The sequence below is a fragment of the Chiloscyllium plagiosum genome, unplaced genomic scaffold (assembly GCF_037043375.1).
Source record: "Chiloscyllium plagiosum isolate Xiang-an unplaced genomic scaffold, Cpla_swu_hap1 HiC_scaffold_35, whole genome shotgun sequence".
NCBI lineage: Eukaryota > Metazoa > Chordata > Chondrichthyes > Orectolobiformes > Hemiscylliidae > Chiloscyllium > Chiloscyllium plagiosum.
In genome coordinates, this window is record NW_028270173.1 from 20,368,712 (window position 1) to 20,390,095 (window position 21,384).

General features: G+C 47.3%; 1 protein-coding gene across 1 annotated transcript in view; it reads left to right on the forward strand.

Moving 5' to 3' along the window:
* Positions 1-14,619, forward strand: part of LOC122541399 (zinc-binding protein A33-like) — a 69,444-nt gene extending 54,825 nt beyond the window's left edge. The window contains exons 4-6 of the mRNA XM_043678141.2: positions 7,033-7,055; positions 11,853-11,965; positions 13,923-14,619. Coding sequence (XP_043534076.2) covers positions 7,033-7,055; positions 11,853-11,965; positions 13,923-14,476 — 690 coding nt within the window. The 3' untranslated portion in view covers positions 14,477-14,619. The remainder of the gene's footprint in view (positions 1-7,032; positions 7,056-11,852; positions 11,966-13,922) is intronic.
* The last annotated feature ends 6,765 nt before the right edge of the window (positions 14,620-21,384 follow it).

Sequence of the window (21,384 nt, forward strand, 5' to 3'; positions counted from 1 at the left end):
TCTTAGGGGGTAATTACACAGTGCTGTTAGGGGGTAATTACACAGTGCTGTTAGGGGGATAATTACACAGAGCTGTTGGGGGTAATCACACAGTGCTGTTGGGGGTAATTACACAGTGCTGTTTGGGGTTAATTACACAGTGCTGTTACGGGGTAATTACACAGTGCTGTTAGGGGGATAATTACACAGAGCTGTTGGGGGGTAATTACACAGTGCTGTTAGGGGTAATCACACAGTGCTGTTGGGGGTAATTACACAGTGCTGTTGGGGGTAATTACACAGTGCTGTTAGGGGGTAATCACACAGTGCTGTTGGGGGTAATTACACAGTACTGTTGGGAGTAATCACGCAGTGCTGTTGGGGGGTAATTACACAGTGCTGTTAGGGGTTAATTACACAGAGCTGTTGGGGGTAATCACACAGTGCTGTTGGGGGTAATTACACAGTGCTGTTAGGGGTAATCACACAGAGCTGTTAGGGGGTAATTACACAGTGCTGTTAGGGGGTAATTACACAGTGCTGTTGGGGGTAATTACACAGTGCTGTTGCGGGATAATTACACAGTGCTGTTAGGGGGTAATTACACAGTGCTGTTAGGGGTAATTACACAGTGCTGTTGGGGGTAATCACACAGTGCTGTTGGGGGTAATTACACAGTGCTGTTGGGGGATAATTACACAGTGCTGTTAGGGGGTAATTACACAGTGCTGTTAGGGGTAATCACACAGTGCTGTTGGGGGTAATCACACAGTGCTGTTGGGGGTAATTACACAGTGCTGTTGGGGGATAATTACACAGTGCTGTTAGGGGGTAATTACACAGTGCTGTTAGGGGTAATTACACAGTGCTGTTGGGGGTAATCACACAGTGCTGTTGGGGGTAATTACACAGTGCTGTTAGGGGGTAATCACACAGTACTGTTGGGGGTAATCACACAGTGCTGTTGGGGGTAATTACACAGTGCTGTTAGGGGTATTAACACAGTGCTGTTAGGGGTAATCACACAGTGCTGTTGGGGGTAATCACACAGTGCTGTTGGGGGTAGTCACACAGTGCTGTTAGCGGGTAATTACACAGTGCTGTTAGGGGTAATCACACAGAGCTGTTAGGGGGTAATTACACAGTGCTGTTAGGGGTAATTACACAGTGCTGTTAGGGGTAATTACACAGTGCTGTTGGGGGATAATTACACAGTGCTGTTAGGGGGTAATTACACAGTGCTGTTAGGGGTTAATAACACAGTGCTTTTAGGGGTTAATTACACAGTGCTGTTGGGGGTAATTACACAGTGCTGTTCGGGGGTAATTACACAGTGCTGTTAGGGGTTAATTACACAGTGCTGTAGGGGGTAATTACACAGTGCTGTTAGGGGGTAATTACACAGTACTGTTAGGGGTTAATTACGCAGTGCTGTTGGGGGTAATCACACAGTGCTGTTGGGGGTAATTACACAGTGCTGTCAGGTGTAATTACACAGTGCTGTTGGGGGTAATCACACAGTGCTGTTGGGGGTAATCACACAGTGCTGTTGGGGGTAATTACACAGTGCTGTTAGGGGTAATCACACAGTGCTGTTGGGGGAATTACACAGTGCTGTTGGGGGATAATTACACAGTGCTGTTAGGGGTTAATTACGCAGAGCTGTTAAGGGTAATTACACAGTGCTGTTAGGGGGTAATTACACAGTGCTGTTAGGGGTTAATTACACAGTGCTGTTAGGGGTAATCACACAGTGCTGTTGGGGGTAATCACACCGTGCTGTTGGGGGATAATTACACAGTGCTGTTAGGGGTTAATTACACAGAGCTGTTAAGGGTAATTACACAGTGCTGTTAGGGGTAATTACACAGTGCTGTTAGGGGTTAATTACACAGTGCTGTTGGGGGTATTCACACAGAGCTGTTAGTGGGTAATTAGACAGTGCTGTTAGGAGGTAATTACACAGTCTGTTGGGGGTAATCACACAGTGCTGTTGGGGGTAATCACACAGAGCTATTGGGGGTAATTACACAGTGCTGTTATGGGGTAATTACACAGTGCTGTTGGGGATAATCACACAGTTCTGTTAGGGGGTAATTACACAGTGCTGTTGGGGGTAATTACACAGTGCTGTTAGCGGTTAATTACACAGTGCTGTTAGGGGTAATTACACAGTGCTGTTGAGGGTAATTACACAGTGCTGTTTGGGGTAATTACACAGTGCTGTTGGGGGTAATTACACAGTGCTGTTCGGGGTAATTACACAGTGCTGTTGGAGGTATTTGCACAGTGCTGTTATGGGGTAATTACACAGTGCTGTTGGGGGTTAATTACACAGTGCTGTTGGAGGTATTTGCACAGTGCTGTTATGGGGTAATTACACAAAGCTGTTACGGGTAATCACACAGTGGTGTTCGGGGGTAATTACACAGAGCTGTTAGGGGTTAATTACACAGTGCTCTTAGGGGGTAATTACACAGTGTTTTTTCAGGGGTAATTACTCAGAGCTGTTAGGGGGTAATTACACAGTGCTGTTTGGGAGTAATTACACAATGCTGTTAGGAGGTAATTATACAGGTCTGTTGGGGTAATTACACAGTGCTTTTTGGGGGTAATTACACAGAGCTGTTAGGGGGTAATTGCACAATGCTGTTAGGGGGTAATTACACAATGCTATTGGGGGTAATTACACAGTGCTGTTAGGGGGTAATGAGACAGTGCTGTTGGGGGGTAATTACACAGTGCTGTTAGGGGGTAATTACACAGTGCTATTTGGGGGTAATTACACAGAGCTGTTCGGGGGTAATTACACAATGCTGTTAGGGGGTAATTACACAATGCTTTAGGGGTAATTACACAGTGCTGTTAGGGGGTAATTGCACAATGCTGTTAGGGGGTAATTACACAATGCTATTGGGGGTAATTACACAGTGCTGTTAGGGGGTAATGAGACAGTGCTGTTAGGGGGTAATTACACAGTGCTGTTTAAGGGCATTTACACAGTGCTGTTAGGGGGTAATTACACGGTGCTGTTGGGGGGTAATTACACAGTGCTGTTAGCGGGTAATTACACAGTGCTGTTGGGGGGTAATTACACAGTGCTGTTAGGGGGTAATTACACAGAGCTGTTGGGGGGTAATTACACAGTGCTGTTAGGGGGTTAATTACACAGTGCTGTTGGGGGGTAATTACACAGTGTTCAGGGATGTGTCGGTTAGGGTGGATTGGCCATGCTAAATTGTCCCATAGTGTCCAGGGATGTGTAGGTTAGGGTGGATTGGCCGTGCGAAATTGTCCCATAGTGTTCAGGGATGTGTAGGTTAGGGTGGATTGGCCGTGCTAAATTGTCCCATAGTGTTCAGGGATGTGTAGGTTAGGGTGGATTGGCCGTGCTAAATTTCCCCTTCGTGTTCAGGGATGTGTAGGTTAGGGTGGATTGGCTGTGCTAAATCACCCCATAGTGTCCAGGGATGTGTAGGTTAGGGTGGATTGGCCATGCTAAATTGTCCCATAGTGTTCAGGGATGTGTAGGTTAGGGTGGATTGGCCGTGCTAAATTGCCCCATAGTGTTCAGGGATGTGTAGGTTAGGGTGGATTGGCCGTGCTAAATTGTCCCATAGTGTTCAGGGATGTGTAGGTTAGGGTGGATTGGCCATGCTACATTGTCCCATAGTGTTCAGGGATGTGTAGGTTGGGTGCGTTATACAGGAGCAAATATAAGGTAAGGGGGATGGGTCTGGGTGGGTTACTCTTCGGAGGGTCAGTGTGGACTTGATGGGATTCTATGTGCAGCACTGCCTTGCCTTCTTTACGTTGATGAGCAGGGGTTTGTGGTCTGTTATAATCACAAATTAATGTCTGGAAAGGTATTGGTGGACCTTCGTGACTCCAAATATGAACCGCCAAACCTGCTTTCTCTATCTGGGCATATTTACACGCTACATTAGCCGTCGTCCTCGTTGCAAATGCTATTGGGTGTTCCTCTCCATTGGGCCACCTCTTGGCTAGTGTACCTTGATGCTACACGGGGACACCTTGCATCTCAACACCAGGTCTCGCTTGGGATCACAATGTACCAACACTCAGAGAAGGCTAGCTGTTTCTTCACTTCCCTGAAAGCTATGACTTGGTTACGCGACCATTTCCAAGGCTGACTCCCTGTTAAAGAGTTGATACAATCGTGCCTGGATGGAGGCCAGGCTGTGTGTGAACTTTCCGTAATAACTCACTAACCCAAAGAAAGAGCTCAGCTCTGATACAGACGTGGGGGCCAGGGCTCCTTTGCTCACCCTCCCTTTATCTTCCAGGAGATGTAACCTGGTCTTGCCATCTCTGTAGCCCAAGTCGGTCACTTGGGGGTGCCTGGAGCACGCATTTTCTTCCCTTCTTTGGAATACACCCGCCTTGGAGAAACGTCTACGGACTATGTCCAAGTTATCTGACTGCTCCTTATTGGTCTTCCTTGTTATTAGCACATCATGCAGATAAATGGCGACATGGGGCAGACCTTGTAAAGCATTCTCCATCGTTCTCTGGAAAACAGCACAGACTGATGGTACCCCAACTGGGAGTCTCGTAGACCTGTACAAAGCCTTCTGGGTATTAATGATAGCATACTTCAGGGAATTCTCATCTAACCCCAGGTACACGTGGCTCATGTTCAGCTTCATGAAGGACAGCACAACCCCCCTCTTCCAACACCAGCTTTGTATTTAAATCCTTTGTGCAAGGGATTGGATATTTATCTTTGTTTAAAATCCCCACAAAGGCGACCCGACCCGTCAGACTTCACAGTCGGTATGACCAGTGCTGCCCCATCCACAAACCCGCCCAGTTTGATGACTCCAGCCTCCGGGTTTCTGCCTCTACTTTCGCCCGTAAGGCAAGGGGTACTGGGCGGGGCCTTGCAGGATTGGGGAATTGCTTCCTGGTCAACGACGCAAGCTGCCCTTGGCTCCTCTGATAGTCCCCAGGCCTTCCTGCAAATCTTCAGGATATTTAATTAGGACATTTTCTAATGTTGAGCGGACCAGGGTGAATCTTTCTCTTGCCCCCTCAGGCCTGGGCCCGGGCCTTCCACTCCAATCAGTGGTAACTGAAACGACTGCTTCTCCTAAGAGACTGGAAGTGAAGTTGTACACGTCATCTGTAATGGCTCCCCAGTATAGGCTGTCAGCCTAGGCGAGGCCTTATGCAAACTTAAGGATTGGAATCCAGAGCAAATTTTATTAAAGAATGTGATCACTGAAACAACCACACTGGTATCAACCTCCATTAGAGCTGGGTGACCATTTAACCAGACGTTTCTTTTGATTGGTTCTGGTTTGGATGTCGCTAAGCGATGTAACTGTTCTAAACCAGATGTAGGTGGACTCTCCAGGGTGTGCACTCTCCTGGATATGAGTTCTCTTACTCCATTTAGGCCTCGGGAGACCTTTTTGATGTCTCGTGTCTGCACACCACTAGCAAATACATTGGCTTGCTGGCCTGGATCCATTTGTTTTGGAGTTTTGCTGGGGGCTGATCTAGAGTCCCTCTGTACAGGATACGTGCTGAGTGAGGCTATACAATTGCCTTCGCTCATTATGCCCCCTCAAGCTCAGTGGGCTTCGCAAGGGTGGCCACTTCCATTGGAACCCTACAACTCATAATCTCTACTTTCGGCATTTTCCAATGACAAAGCCTATTGTAGTGGCTGTCTGAAGTCCAGTTGGGCTTCAGCGAGTGGGCACTTCTGCATCGTTAATCCCATATACCAAATGGTGTCTCAGCCACTCATAAAGGGCGAAATCAAAGTCACACACGTCTGCTCGTCATCTTAACCGCCTCAGAAATCCCGGCACAGATTCCCTGGTTCTCGAACTGCAGAGTAAAACCGATAGCATCTCACCATTAGAGGAGGCTTGAGGTCATAATATTCCTTTAACTAAATCTGTCAACTCTTGCAAGGTTTTTGTATTTGGTGCCTCAGGGAAAGTCAGGCTCCTGATAACTGAAAAAGTTGCAGGTCCACAAGCTGTCAGGAGAATGACTCATTGCTTTTCAATACAGTTTGCCCGGAAACAAATAACACATTCTTTCCACATACTTGGTCTCGACTTTGACAGCAGGATCGAATGAGTCAAGCCTCTGCAAATAGTGGCAGGACGCCAGAAATGATTACCCCGACTCAAAGGCGATTGTTACGAGCGAATTCCTTCTGGGCCATTCTTTCATGTCGTTGCTACCGAAAAACACTCCACTGAGGCTGATACCCCGTCACAAAGTCCCTCTCTATTTACACACGGTGACACTGACCCAGCTCCCTCAGAGCAGGCTCCCAGAGTGAACAGAATCTCTGACAGTCCTGTTTATATCTGTCAGCCAGGACTCCCTGACTGGGGCTGTTACCCTGGTCTAAGCAGGGAACTCATACTCTATGAGGTATCCCCTGGCTGACCTTGTTACAATCACTACAGTGGTATTCACAGAGTTTGGCTGATACTCACGCAGTGCTGCTTGAGGTGCTTTGACTCCTTGTCTGCTTCTCTCAGTTGGTTCGTATTGTCTCCACGCCCTTGCTCTGGAGGCTGGGTGAGAGTAGTTGTGCACATACTAAAGATTTGAATGGTACAATCACTGTCTGAAGCAGCACGGTGGCGCAGTGGTTAGCACTGCTGCCTCACAGCGCCTGAGACCCGGGTTCAATTCCCGCCTCAGGCGACTGACTGTGTGGAGTTTGCACATTCTCCCCGTGTCTGCGTGGGTTTCCTTCCACAGTCCAAAGATGTGCAGGTCAGGTGAATTGGCCATGCTAAATTGCCCGTAGTGTTAGGTATGGGTAATGTAGGGGTATGGGTGGGTTGCGCTTCGGCGGGTCGGTGTGGACTTGTTGGGCCGAAGGGCCTGTTTCCACACTGTAATGTAATCTAATCTAATCTAAGTTCCCAAAGCAATCCCTGAATCTCCACAGCTGGAGCCGTGCTGTAAACATCAGTAAATATCTAATTGTGGCCATTTTCTTTCCTTACTGCTGTGAACAGTTTATTAATTGTGTTGTTTTTATGTATATAGGATACCAAGAGTATTCTTCAAAGGTAGGTAACTGCATAAAACATCCCTCCATTTCAACTACAAGAGTGTCCATAACTGTATCTTTGTGTGTGTGTATTTGTGTGTTAGTGTGTTATTGAGTATGTGTATTTGTGTGTTTGTGTATGTATGTGTTATTGTGTATGTGTATTTGTGTGTTTCTGTATGTATGTGTTATTGCGTATGTGTATTTGTGTGTTATTGTGTATGTGTATTTGTGTATGTGTATTTGTGTGTTAGTGTGTTATTGTGTATGTGTATTTGTGTGTTTGTGTATGTATGTGTTATTGTGTATGTGTATTTGCGTGTTAGTGTGTTATTGTGTATGTGTATTTGTGTGTTTCTGTATGTATGTGTTATTGCGTATGTGTATTTGTGTGTTATTGTGTATGTGTATTTGTGTATGTGTATTTGTGTGTTAGTGTGTTATTGTGTATGTGTATTTGTGTGTTTGTGTATGTATGTGTTATTGAGTATGTGTATTTGTGTGTTTGTGTATGTATGTGTTATTGTGTATGTGTATTTGTGTGTTAGTGTGTTATTGTGTATGTGAATTTGTGTGTGTGTGTATGTGTGTTAGTGTGTATGTGTATTTGTGTGTTTGTGTATGTGTGTGTTAGTGTGTATGTGTATTTGTGTGTTTGTGTATGTGTGTGTTAGTGTGTGTATTTGTGTGTGCGCATGTTACTATATATGCATATTTGTGTGTGTGTATATGTGTGTGTTACTGTATGTGTGTATTTGTCTGTGTGTATGTGTGTGTTACTGTGTATGTGTATTTGTGTGTATGTGTGTGTTACTGTATGTGTGTGTATTTGTGTGTTTGTGTATGTGTGTTAGTGTGTGTGTATTTGTGTGTGTGTGCGCATGTTACTGTGTATGTGTATTTGAGTGTTTGTGTATGTGTGTTAGTGTGTGTATTTGTGTGTGTGTGTGCATGTTACTGTGTATGTGTATTTGAGTGTTTGTGTATGTGTGTTAGTGTGTGTATTTGTGTGTGTGTGCACATGTTACTGTGTATGTGTATTTGAGTGTTTGTGTATGTGTGTTAGTGTGTGTATTTGTGTGTGTGTGTGTGCATGTTACTGTGTATGTGTATTTGAGTGTTTGTGTATGTGTGTTAGTGTGTGTATTTGTGTGTGTGTGCATGTTACTGTGTATGTGTATTTGAGTGTTTGTGTATGTGTGTTAGTGTGTGTATTTGTGTGTGTGTGTGCATGTTACTGTGTATGTGTATTTGAGTGTTTGTGTATGTGTGTTAGTGTGTGTATTTGTGTGTGTGTGTGCATGTTACTGTGTATGTGTATTTGAGTGTTTGTGTATGTGTGTTAGTGTGTGTGTATTTGTGTGTGTGTGTGCATGTTACTGTGTATGTGTATTTGAGTGTTTGTGTATGTGTGTTAGTGTGTGTGTATTTGTGTGTGTGTGTGCATGTTACTGTGTATGTGTATTTGAGTGTTTGTGTATGTGTGTTAGTGTGTGTATTTGTGTGTGTGTGTGCATGTTACTGTGTATGTGTATTTGAGTGTTTGTGTATGTGTGTTAGTGTGTGTGTATTTGTGTGTGTGTGCGCATGTTACTGTGTATGTGTGGTAAAAACAAGGTAAAAACAATGACTGCAGATGCTGGAAACCAGATTCTGGATCAGTGGTGCTGGAAGAGCACAGCAATTCAGGCAGCATCCGATGAGCAGCAAAATCGACGTTTCGGGCAAAAGCCCTTCATCAGGACTGTGTATGTGTATTTGAGTGTGTGTATATGTGTGTGTTACTGTATGTGTGTTAGTGTGTTTGTGCATTTTTGTGTTTGTGTATGTGTGTTAGTGTGTGCATGTTATTGTGTATGTGTATGTGTGTGTTACTGTATGTGTGTATCTGTGTGTGTGTATGTGTGTGTTACTGTGTATGTGTATTTGTGTGTTTGTGTTAGTGTGTGTGTATATTTGTGTGTGTGTGTGTGTGCGCATGTGTTAGTGCGTGTACCTTAGGGAGGAGGTCAGAGGCTAGGAACACTGCAGTGAGTGACTCACCACCCGACTCCCCAGAGTCTACCCACCATCTACAAGGCTCAAGTTAGGAGTATGATGGAATACTCTGCACTTACCTGGATGGGTACAGCTCCAACAATCCATGAAGTTTGACACCATCCAGGACAAAGCAATTGTGTGATCCACAAACATCCACTACATCTACCACTGGTGCTCAGTGGCAACATTGTGTATCATCTACAAGGTGCACTGCATAAATTCACCAAAGTTCCTTAGACAGCACCTTCTAGACTCTCAACCACTTCCATCTAGGAAGAGGGCAGCAGATACATGGGAACACCACCACCTCCAAGTTCCCCTCCAAGCCACTCACCATCCCGACTTGGAAATATATTGCCACTCCTTTACTGTCGCTGGGTCAGAATCCCAGGCAGCAGCTCATTTTCCACTTGGGAACCCACATGGGAAAGCTTCTTTCATGTCGTTTACTACCCCCATGCCCAATTAGGACATAGAATCCCAACAATGTAGAAAACAGGCCATTCAGCCCATAGAGGCCACACTGACCCTCCAAAGAACATCCCATCCAGACCCACTCCGTCCCACAAAACTCTGCATTTCCCATGGCTAATCCACCCAGCCTGCACATCCCTGGAGAATATGGCATAATTCAGCATGGCCGATCCATCTAACCTAGGAGGAGACTGGAGCACCCAAAGGAAATGCATGCAGGCACAGGGGGAATGTTTAAACCTTTCAGACAGTTGCCCGAGGGTGGCACTGAACCCAGGCTCTGGTGCAGCAGTATTGCTAACCACTGAGCCACCGTGCCACCCCAACATGCACTGCTTTCAGCACAACGTCATCCCCCTAATGGTTTGTACTAGCAGCTTTTTTAGCTCCCTGGCTCATCACTATCCTTTCCATTGTCTAACCAGCCTCCGGTCTCTCTCTTTCAGCTCCATTTCCATCTATCAGTCATTTCTTTACCAAACACCACCCTCTCCCCACACCACCCTCACCCGCACATACCACCCTTTCAGCACATACACCACCTTTTCCGAGCGGCCATCAGATCGAGACGTGAAATGTTCACTCTGCTTTCTCTCCACAGCAACTTTTCCAGCAACTTTGGTTTTCGTTTCAGATTTCCAGTGTCTGCAGTCCTTTTTGTTTTGGTTTTTAATGTTCTGGGGACAAAGGTTCGAATCCTCTCATCGCAGGCGCTCAAACGTGAAATCAATGAAAGTGGAGTGGGCAGAAAGCTTGTGTAATGATAACTGGTGTTTCCTAAAAGGGAAATCTTGCTCAGTAAAGCCCGGGGCGGCGTGCTGGCTCAGTGGGCAGTGCCGCTGCCTCACGGTGCCAGGGACCTGGGTTCCCTTCCACCACTGGGTGACTGTCTGTGTAGGGTCTGCGTGTTGTCCCCATGGGTTTCCTTCGGGTGCTCCCGCTTCCTCCCACAGTCCAAAGATGTGCAGGTCAGGTGGGGTGGCCATTAAAATTACCCATAGTGCCCAGAGCGGATTATGGGAAATGCAAGGTTACGGGAATAGCGTAGGAGGATGGGTCTGGGTAGGGATGCTTTTCACAGGGTCAGTGTGAACTTGATGGGCTGAATGGCCTGCTTTGACACTGTAGGGACTCTATGGCTCCAATGTCCTTCAGGGAGGGAAACCTGTTATCCTTGCCTGTCTGACATGTGACTCCGCGCCTACAGCAATGTATTTGACTCTTAACTGCCCTCTGAAACAGTTCTAGGAAGCCAATCACTCCAAGGGCATTTGGATATGGGGCAGCTGTTATGGACCAGGGCAGACCCCCTCCCCTCAAAATATTTTAAGAAGATAGCCCACATCTAACTTTTTCTCATGTTAAAGGCAGATGTGAAGTGGATATTCCAGGTGTGATGCAGCTGGACAAACCACTCAGCTTTAAGCAAAACAGAATTTATTCAAATACTACAGTGGAAACACGTACAAAAGAAAACCACATTTCGAATGACTTAACCATTGGAAAACTTAACTGACCCGATACACCGACTTAACTAAGGAGCTGTTACAGTCCAGTAACATCCCGTAAACACACCCCTTGGTGGAAAGGTAAATCCAAATGGGCAGCACGGTGGCTCAGTGGTTAACGCTGCTGCCTCGCAGCACCAGGGACCCAGGTTCGATTCCAGCCTCGGGCGACTGTCTGAGTGGAGTTTGCACATTCTCTCCGGGTTTGCGTGGGTTTGCTCTGGTTTCCTCCCACAGTCCAAAGATGTGCAGGTCAGGGTGAATTGTCCATTCTATGTTGCCCATAGTGTTAGGCGCATTAGTCAGAGGGGAAATAGGTCTGAGTGGGTTACTCTTTGGAGGGTTGGTGTGGACTGGTTGGGCCGAAGTAAGGAATCTAAACAAACATGCGTCCTTACAGGAAAGAAGGATTTCAGAGACAGAAGCCAGTCAAGAGTCATCTGCTGAAGCATGCAACCTTGTTTGTACTTTAGCAGCATCTGACTGCCTGCTACAACTAAAGCAAACTGGAAAGAAATGCCTGAACTGGGAGAACTGGCCACTCCCCTGCCATTGTTTAAAGGAGACATTTCCAGACATTTCAGCACCTCTGCCTTTACAACCCCTCTTGAAAAAACACCCAAAGACACCATAGCCTTGTTAAAGCGACTACATCACCACATAGCTAGTGATACCTCCATCACCACGATTGAATAATATAAATAAAAGGCTCTGCGCTTTCATTGAAATACAATTCCAGTTGTGAGGAGATGTTGCAACGATGACTTACCCAATCGTGTTGCTGCCTTTTTCAGGACTGATTTACACAATGAGCCGATCCTGCAGCCTCCTGAGCTGAGTTTGGGGGAGTATAAGGGCCCTCTTCAGTACGCAGCGTGGAAACAGATGCTGAGCGTAGTCAGCCCAGGTACGTAACTCCTCTGGTCTTGTGGATTCCCGGGGCACCGCTCACGTAGCGAGCACGCCACGTCAAACTCAGCTCGACACCATCGTCTTGCAGGTTTAAGTGGTTTACTCTGAGCTGAAGTTTATAAAAAGAGCCTCAGGGCAAACGAATGTCTGTCGCATTGTGACGCAGGTGTATTTCTATTTAATACCGAGCGTTGTAAATGCCAGTGCAATCCTACAGTGTTATGTCCAGTTAAGTGAAGTTAAATATAAGACAGGAAGCCCACTCGACGCTTAACTAATAAAAATAAAGTTGCATTCAGTATAGAGGGGTAGGATCAAAAGCCCATCTGTTTCCATGGTATCTCGTGTCTGCCCATATATCCACTGGATTCCAAACCCCTTTGAACTCTCTAGGAACCCATTGAACCTACTTTATCACCTTTGACATACAACCGCCCAGCCCCCACTCAGTGGCACTCTGGCCTCTGCCTCGGAGGATTTTGGGTTTCGCTCCGAGTCCAGAGCCTTTGAGCAGCGCTGTATGGGGACAAAGGTACCTTTTTTCAGACCATCGAAGATCACCACCCCTCCTCTCCAACCCTCCCATACCTCAGGTGAACATAAACAAACCACTAACATGCATCAAAGAGCGATGCAGGGTCTTCACAGCACAGAAGAAAAGCCATTTGGCCCATCAAATCCATGCCATTTCCCTGTATCAATCAAACCAGTCCCATCAGCCATCACATGCCCACATATCACTCTGCAGGATACTTTCATGAATTTCCATCTCAGATCATTCATTACCTGTTCTTCCACACCCTGCTCCACCTTCCCTCCCCCCCCCCCCACCACTCCTCCACCCCATGGGCAGCCTGTTTCAGGTGAACTCTGTTTCTCTCTCCACAGATGCTGCCAGACCTGCTCAGTTTCTCCAGTATTTGATCCACAGCATCTGAAATGTTTTGCTTTCATTGGAAACAGATCATTTGGCCATTATCAGTTTGTTGTGTGTCGGCGTGCGTGTCTGTGTCTGAGTGTGTGTGTGTGAGAGAGTATGTCTGTATGAGTGTGAAGCTGACTGTGAATATCTGTGTATGTGTGTCTGTCAGTGCGTGTCTGTGTCTGAGTGTGTGTGTGTGTGAGTATGTCTGTGTAGCTGACTGTGAGTATCTGTGTGTGCGTATGTCTGTCTGTCTGTGTATGTCTGTGTCTGAGTGTGTGTGTCTGTATGAGTATGTCTGTGTCTCTGTGAATGCGTGTAGCTGACTGTGAGTATCTGTGTGTGTCTGTCTGTCAGTGTATGTCTTGTGTCTGAGTGTGTGTGTGTCTGTGTATGTCTGTATCTTTGTGAATGCGTGTAGCCGACTGTGAGTATCTGTGTGCGCGTGTGTGTGTGCGTGTCTGTCTGTCAGCCAGTGTGTGTCTGTGTCTGAGTGTGTATGTCTGTATTTGTGTGCGTGCATGTAGCCGACTGTGCGTCTGTGTATGAGTGTCTGTGTGTGTGTGTGTGTGTGTGTGTAGGGCACCATTACTGTGCCGAGATTATCTGCCATGGCCTGTACGTTATAATGCTATAAAGCACGCTCCATTGGGAACACGCTCCATTGGGAACACGCTCCATTGGGAACACGCTCCATTGGGAACACGTTCCATTGGGAACACGCTCCATTGGGAACACGCTCCATTGGGCTTGTTGGATTGATCAAGGTGCAGTGCTCAAAGGCACTGAGGGATATGGTCCAGAGGCAGGTAGATGGAGTTAGGCACAGGTCAGCCATGACCTTGGTGAATGGTGGAACAGGCTGGAGGGGCTGAATAGCCAACTCCTGTTCCTAACTAATTTCACGACCCCATAACCCATCGAGTGGAGCACCTCTCCCTATCCTCATGGCGTACCTTTTACATGTAGCGTTAAACTCTCTCACTGTTACTGACGTGTCTCTGTCCTGTGTTCGTGTGTGTGCCCCCAGTGCCAGCTGCCGTGACCTTCGACCCGGACACAGCCAACCCCGGCCTAGTGCTGTCCAAGGACCACACCATGGTGAAGCGCCGCTCCAGGTTCAAGCAGCTGCCGGAGAGCGCCAAGCGGTTCAGCTTCCACGCCGCGGTGCTGGGGGGGGTGGGTTTCGCCTGGGGCCGGCATTACTGGGAGCTGGACGTGGACGGCATGGCCGGCTGGATCGTCGGGGTGGCTAGTGAGATGGCGAGCAGGCACGACGACGTGCCGCTGACCCCCGCCAACGGCTTCTGGACGGTGCGGCTGTGGAACGGGAAGGTGCACGCGGCTGACGGCGCCCGGGATAGTGCCGGCTCCCTGTGCTGCTCCGAGGGCAGGCCCGACAGGCTGGGGCTCTACCTGGACTACGGTGAGGGTCAGCTGTCCTTCTACAGCGCTTCTGACATGTCCCATCTCTACACCTTCTTCCATCGCTTCCAAGAGAAACTCTACCCCTTCGCTCTGCCGCTACCCAGCCTGGAAACGGCCGAGGCAGAGATTCTGAAGCTGTTCCATTTGTATTTGTGAGGTTGAGGGGGACTCAGAAAGGGACAGGCAAAGGAAGGTCAAAGGTGGTGCCTCCCCGGCGCAGAGTGAGAGTTGGTTGCAGTCCCACCTACTCCATGCATCTCTGAAACAGGATGGTTTGAAAATAAAGAATATAAGGCACACTTGAGATGTTGACGGCTGTCACTTGGAGGAGGGGGCTTTGAATGGGGGGGGGGGAGGGAGGGTTGGTTTCTTGGCGATTTCCCACTAGCTGGATTCTGAAGCTGAAGGTGCCATGACTCCTTGGATACTGCCCAACAGCTGAGACTCTGTCTCCAAGGTGGAACACTCTCGGTTCAAGGCAAGCTCTGAGAGTGGTGAGGCCTAAATTCAACCTGACACCCTCTGTGCTGGGAGGGACTGCTTCCCCAATCGTTTTTTTTATGTGAAGACTCCTTTACCCCTCTATCCTCAAATCAACGGTTTCCTCAACAGTGTTTTGGAGAAGGGGAATGCTACTCCTACAGAGACACAGACGCACAAACACACACACACACATATATTATATATATTTCTTTATATATAGGCTCTCATACACACACATACACATATGCAGGCTCTCGCACACACAACAACATACACACAACAACATACACACACAGGCTCTCACACACACACACATATGCAGGCTCTCGCACACACACACAACATACACACACAGGCTCTCACACGGACACAGGCTTTCTCACACACACACAAACACACAAGCTCTCTCTCTCTCACACACACACACATGCGCTCTCTCTTTCTCACATACACGCACACAAACACACAGGCTTTGTGTCTCTCTCGCACACACATACACACACTCTCGATCTCTCTCTCTCACTCACAGACACACACGCACACGCACAGGCACACGCATGAAAACACACACACGCATATAAACACATAGACTCTCTCTCTCTGTCTCTCTCACACACATGCTCACTCTCTCTCTCTCACTCACAGACACACTCGCACACACACATGCAGATACACATACAGACACACACACACAGACACAGACACAGACACACACAAGCACACCGAAACACAGTCTCTCTCTCTCTCACTCACAGACACACATACACATATACACACACACATGCACAGGCACACGCATATGCACACAGACACACACACAAACACACAGGTCTCTCTCTCTGACTCTCTCTCACACACACACACGTGCATGCACACATACACACACATGCACGTTCACACCCCTTTAAAGATCAACAAGGCAGCTTATGTGTGGAACCTCACCATATGTGCGAGCTAGTAAATGAGTGTTTTGCATCAGTGTTTACTGTGGAGAAGGATATGGAAGGTTCAGAACTTTGGGAAATAAATACCAACATGCTAAAAAATGTCCATTTTACAGAGCAGCAAGAGCTGGATGTCTTAAAACACATGAAGGTGGATAAATCCCCAGGACCTGATCAGGTGTACCCGAGAACTCTGTGGGAAGCTAGAGAAGTGATTGCTGGGCCTCTTGCTGAGATATTTCGATCATTGATAGTCACAGGTGAGGTGCCGGAAGACTGGAGGTTGGCAAACATGGTGCCACTGTTTAAGAAGGGTGGTAAAGACAAGCCAGGGAACTATAGACCGGTGAACCTGACCTTGGTGGTGGGCAAGTTGTTGGAGGGAATCCTGATGGACAGGATGTACATGTATTTGAAAAGGCAAGAACTGATTCGGGATAGTCAACATGACTTTGTGCGTGGGAAATCATATCTCATAAACTTGATTGAGTTTTTTGAAGAAGTAACAAAGAGGATTGATGAGGGCAGAGGAGTAGATGTGACCTATATAGACTTCAGTAAGGTGTTCGACAAGGTTCCCCATGGGAGACTGATTAGCAAGGTTAGATCTCACAAAATACAGGGAGAACGAGCCATTTGGATACAGAACTCGCTCAAAGGTAGAAGACAGAGGGTGGAGGGCTGTTTGTCAGACTGGAGGCCTGTGACCAGTGGAGTGCTACAAAGATCAGTGCTGGGTCCACTGTTTTCCATCATTTATATAAATGATTTGGATGCAAGCATAAGAGGTACAGTTTGTAAGTTTGCAGATGACACCACAATTGGAGGTGGAGTGGACAGCGAAGAGGGTTACCTCAGATTACAACAGGATCTGGACCAGATGGGCCAATGGGCTGAGAAGTGGCTGATGGAGTTTAATTCAGATAAATGCGAGGTGCTGCATTTTGGGAAAGCAAATCTTAGCTTATACACTTAATGGTAAGGCCCTAGGGAGTGTTGCTGAACAAAGAGACCTTGGAGTGCAGGTTCATACCTTGAAAGTGGAGTCACAGGTAGATAGGATAGTGAAGAAGGCATTTGGTATGCTTTCCTTTATTGGTCAGAGTATTGAGTACAGGAGTTGGGAGGTCATGTTGTGGCTGTACAGGACATTGGTTAGGCCACTGTTGGAACACTGCGTGCAATTCTGGTCTCCTTCCTATCGGAAGGATGTTGTGAAACTTGAAAGGGTTCAGAAAAGATTTACAAGGATGTTGCCAGGGTTGGAGCAATAAGGAAAGGCTGAATAGGCTGGAACTATTACCCACTGAGCATAGGAGGTTGAGGGGTGACCTTATAGAGGTTTGTACAATTATGAGGGTGAATAGCCAAGGTCTTGCCCCCATGGTTGGGGAGTCCAAAACTAGAGAGAGTAGGTTTTGGGTGAGAGGGGAAAGATATAAAAGGGACCTAAGGGGCAACTTTTTCACACAGAGGGTGGTACGTGAATGGAATGAGCTGCCAGAGGAAGTGGTGGAGGCTGGTACAATTACAGCATTTAAAAGGCATTTGGTTGGGTATATGAATGGGAAGGGTTCAGAGGGATTGGGGTCAAATGCTGGCAAATGGGCCCAGATTAATTTAGGATATCTGGTTGGCATGAATGAGTGGACCTTTATCTGTGCTGTACATCTCAATGACTCTATGACACACACAACCAATTACAAACACACACACACAAACACACACACACAAACACACACACACACTCACACACACATACACATTCACACACACAAACACACAGACACACAAACACACACACATACACACACACAAACACACAGACACACAAACACACACACACACACACACACATACACATTCACACACACAAACACACAGACACACAAACACACACACATACACACACACAAACACACAGACACACAGACACACAAACACACACACACACATACACATTCACACACACAAACACACAGACACACACACAAGCACACACAGAAACACACAAACACACACACACACAAACACACACACACACAAAATCACACTCACAGACACAGGCACACGCACACACAGACATGGACATGGCCTACAGGACAGAACTGACTCCACTTTGCATTAAGTTACAAATTTCAATGACGTCAAAATGAGAAATGAAAATATTTGCCAGAAAAGGACAACTAGAGGGCACTGTTCTACATTTTTGCATAATATTTTCTTCAACAGTGCAGAGGAAGCTTTACTCGGTATCTAACCCCGTGCTGTCCCTGTCCTGGGAGTGTTTGATGGGGACAGTGTAGAGGCAGCTTTACTCTGTATCTAACCCCGTGCTGCCCCTGTCCTGGGAGTGTTTGATGGGGACAGTGTAGAGGGAGCTTTACTCTATATCTAACCCTGTGCTGTCCCTGTCCTGGGAGTGTTTGATGGGGGACAGTGTAGAGGGAGCTTTACTCTGTATCTAACCCTATGCTGTCCCTGTCCTGGGAGTGTTTGATGGGGGACAGTGTAGAGAGAGCTTTACTCTGTATCTAACCCCGTGCTGTCCCTGTCCTGGGAGTGTTTGATGGGGACAGTGTAGAGGCAGCTTTACTCTGTATCTAACCCCGTGCTGTCCCTGTCCTGGGAGTGTTTGATGGGGACAGTGTAGAGGGAGCTTTACTCTATATCTAACCCTGTGCTGTCCCTGTCCTGGGAGTGTTTGATGGGGGACAGTGTAGAGGGAGCTTTACTCTGTATCTAACCCTATGCTGTCCCTGTCCTGGGAGTGTTTGATGGGGGACAGTGTAGAGAGAGCTTTACTCTGTATCTAACCCCGTGTTGTCCCTGTCCTGGGAGTGTTTGATGGGGGACAGTGTAGAGAGAGCTTTATTCTGTATCTAACCCCGTGCTGTCTCTGTCCTGGGAGTGTTTGATGAGGTCAGTGTCGAGGGAGCTTTACTTTGTATCTAAACCTGTGCTGTCCCTGTCCTGGGAGTGTTTGATGGGGATAGTGTAGAGGGAGCTTTACTCTGTTTCTAACCCTGTGCTGTCCCTATCCTGGGAGTGTTTGATGGGGGACAGTGTAGAGGGAGCTTTACTCTGTATCTAACCCCGTGCTGTCCCTGTCCTGGGAGTGTTTGATGGGGGACAGTGTAGAGAGAGCTTTACTCTGTATCTAACTCCGTGGTGTCCCTGTCCTGGGAGTGTTTGATGAGGTCAGTGTAGAGGGAGCTTTACTCTGTATCTAAACCTGTGCTGTCACTGTCCTGGGAGTGTTTGATGGGGACAGTGTAGAGGGAGCTTTACTCTGTATCTAACCCCGTGCTGTCCCTGTCCTGGGAGTGTTTGATGGAGGACACGGTAGAGGGAGCTTTACTTTGTATCTGACCCCATGCTATCCCTGTCCTGGGAGGGTTTCATGTGGGACAGTGTAGAGGGAGCTTTACTCTGTATCTAACCTTGTGCTGTCCCCATCCTGGGAGTGTTTGATGGAGATAGTGTAGAGGGAGCTTTACTCTGTATCTAACCCCGTCCTGTCCCTGTCCTGGGACTGTTTGATTGGGACAGTGTAGAGGGAGCTTTACACTGTATCTTACCCTGTGCTATCCCTGTCCTGGGAGTGTTTGATTGGGACGGTGTAGAGAGAGCTTTACTCTTCCCCAGACTTGAGTTATTTCCTCAGTGCCTTGCATGTATGCACCTTAACTTCTTGTCTCTGAAGTCCTTTGTGATAGTAACAGTATTTGTCTGACGAAGAGACATCTGGAGTTGAAACATTAGCTTGCTCTCTCTCTCTGTGGATGCTGTCTGACCCGCTGTTGTTTTCAATTCCAATGTTGGGCTGGTGCTCACATCTGATACATTTGCACTGTGTTGAAATATCCCATAACTTCTTTCTCGACAGCATATCTGAGCACCTCCCTACTTGATTGGTATGTCCGTCACATCATTAGGTTTGACCAAAATATTTCAAAGTGGCTTATTGTGGAGCGTTCTCTCTTCCAGGAGGGTATTAATGAGAAAGCAAAGATAGCATTCACTCTTTCTCACTTGTTCTCCCTCTCACTCTCTGTCCTGTCTGTGTCCCCCTGTCTCTTCCTCTCTGAGCCTCCCTGTCTTCATTGCAATGTGAATCTCCCTCCCCTTGATTCACACTTTGTGTCTCATTGTCATTGTCTCCTCTCTCTCCTTGTCTTTTGCCCTAAGTTTCTCCCTGTCTATTTCACTGTCTTTCTATCTCTCTCTCTCTCCCCCCCCCCCCCCCCCCCCCTTGAGAGCATTCCCTCTAACCATCACTCTCTGTGTCTCTCTGTGTGTACTCCTTTGTCTATTTCTCTGTGTGTCTTCCTGTCATTCTCTACATGGTGTAGAGCTTCTGCGTGAAACAACGACTGTCCTGCTCCTCGGATGCTGCCTAACCGGCTGTGCTTTTCCAGCACCACACTCTCCACTCTTTCTCTACCACATCCTCCCACCCATTACTCTCTGCATCTTTTCCAGTATATTTCTCTATGTCTCTCTCTTTGTCTCTCTGTCTCTCTCTCTCTTCTACCACATTCCCTCCATCCACCACTCTGTCTCTCTCTATCTATTTCTCTATCTATTTCTCTGTCTCTCTCTACCACATTTCCCCATCTATCACTTTCTCTACCTTTCCTTGTCTATTTCTGTTCCCCTCTCTCTCTACCACATTCTCTCTATCTATCACTCTGTATGTCTCTCCTTGACTATTTCTCTGTGTCTTTCTCTCTCTCTATCTCTCCACACCCCCCCACTTCTCTCTGTCTCTCTCTCTCTCTCTCTCTCTGGGGACTCATGTTCAAATCCCATCACAGTAGATGGTGGAATTTGCATTTGGCAAGCATTTGTCATTAAATCTGACATTCACTAATATCCTGTCGGGAAGGAAGTCGCCATCCTTACCTGCAACTCCAGACGCACAGCAACGCGGCTAACTCTCAACTACCCGCTGGGCAATTAGGGATGGATAATAAATACTGGCCTGGCCTAGCCAGCGAGGGACAAAAAAACTTCCCTGATCCATCACTCGCTGGGTGTCTCCCCCTTAACGATGTTTCTGCATTTTGTTTCACTCTGACTATGTGAGCATTTTACAGGGGCAGCATGGTGGCTCAGTGGTTAGCACCACTGCCTCACAGCACCAGGGACCTGGGTTAGATTCCCACCTCAGGCGACTGTCTGTGTGGGGTTTGCACATTCTCCCAGTGTCTGCGTGGGTTTCCTCCGGATGCTCCTGTTTCCTCGCACAGTCCAAAGATGTGCAGGCCAGGTGAATTAGTCATGGCTAAGTTGCCCATAGAGTTAGGTGCATTAGCCAGGGGTAAATATGTGGTAGGTGAATGGGTCTGGGTGGGTTACTCTTTGGAGGGTCGGTATAGACTTGTTGGGCCAAATGGCCTGTTTCCACACTGTCGGGAATCTAAGTCTCTCTCTTCCTGTCTTATCCTCCTTCTGTGTTTCTCTTTCTCACCATCTCACTCTCTGCCTTCTCTTTGTGTCCCTCTCCTATTCACTCTCTGTGTCTCTATCGCTACCTGTCTCTCTCACTCTCTCTCTGTTTCTCTGTGTCTCTCATTCTGACACAATGCTCACCACTTTAGGGTCTCCTGTGATCATTCCTTCCTCACTGCT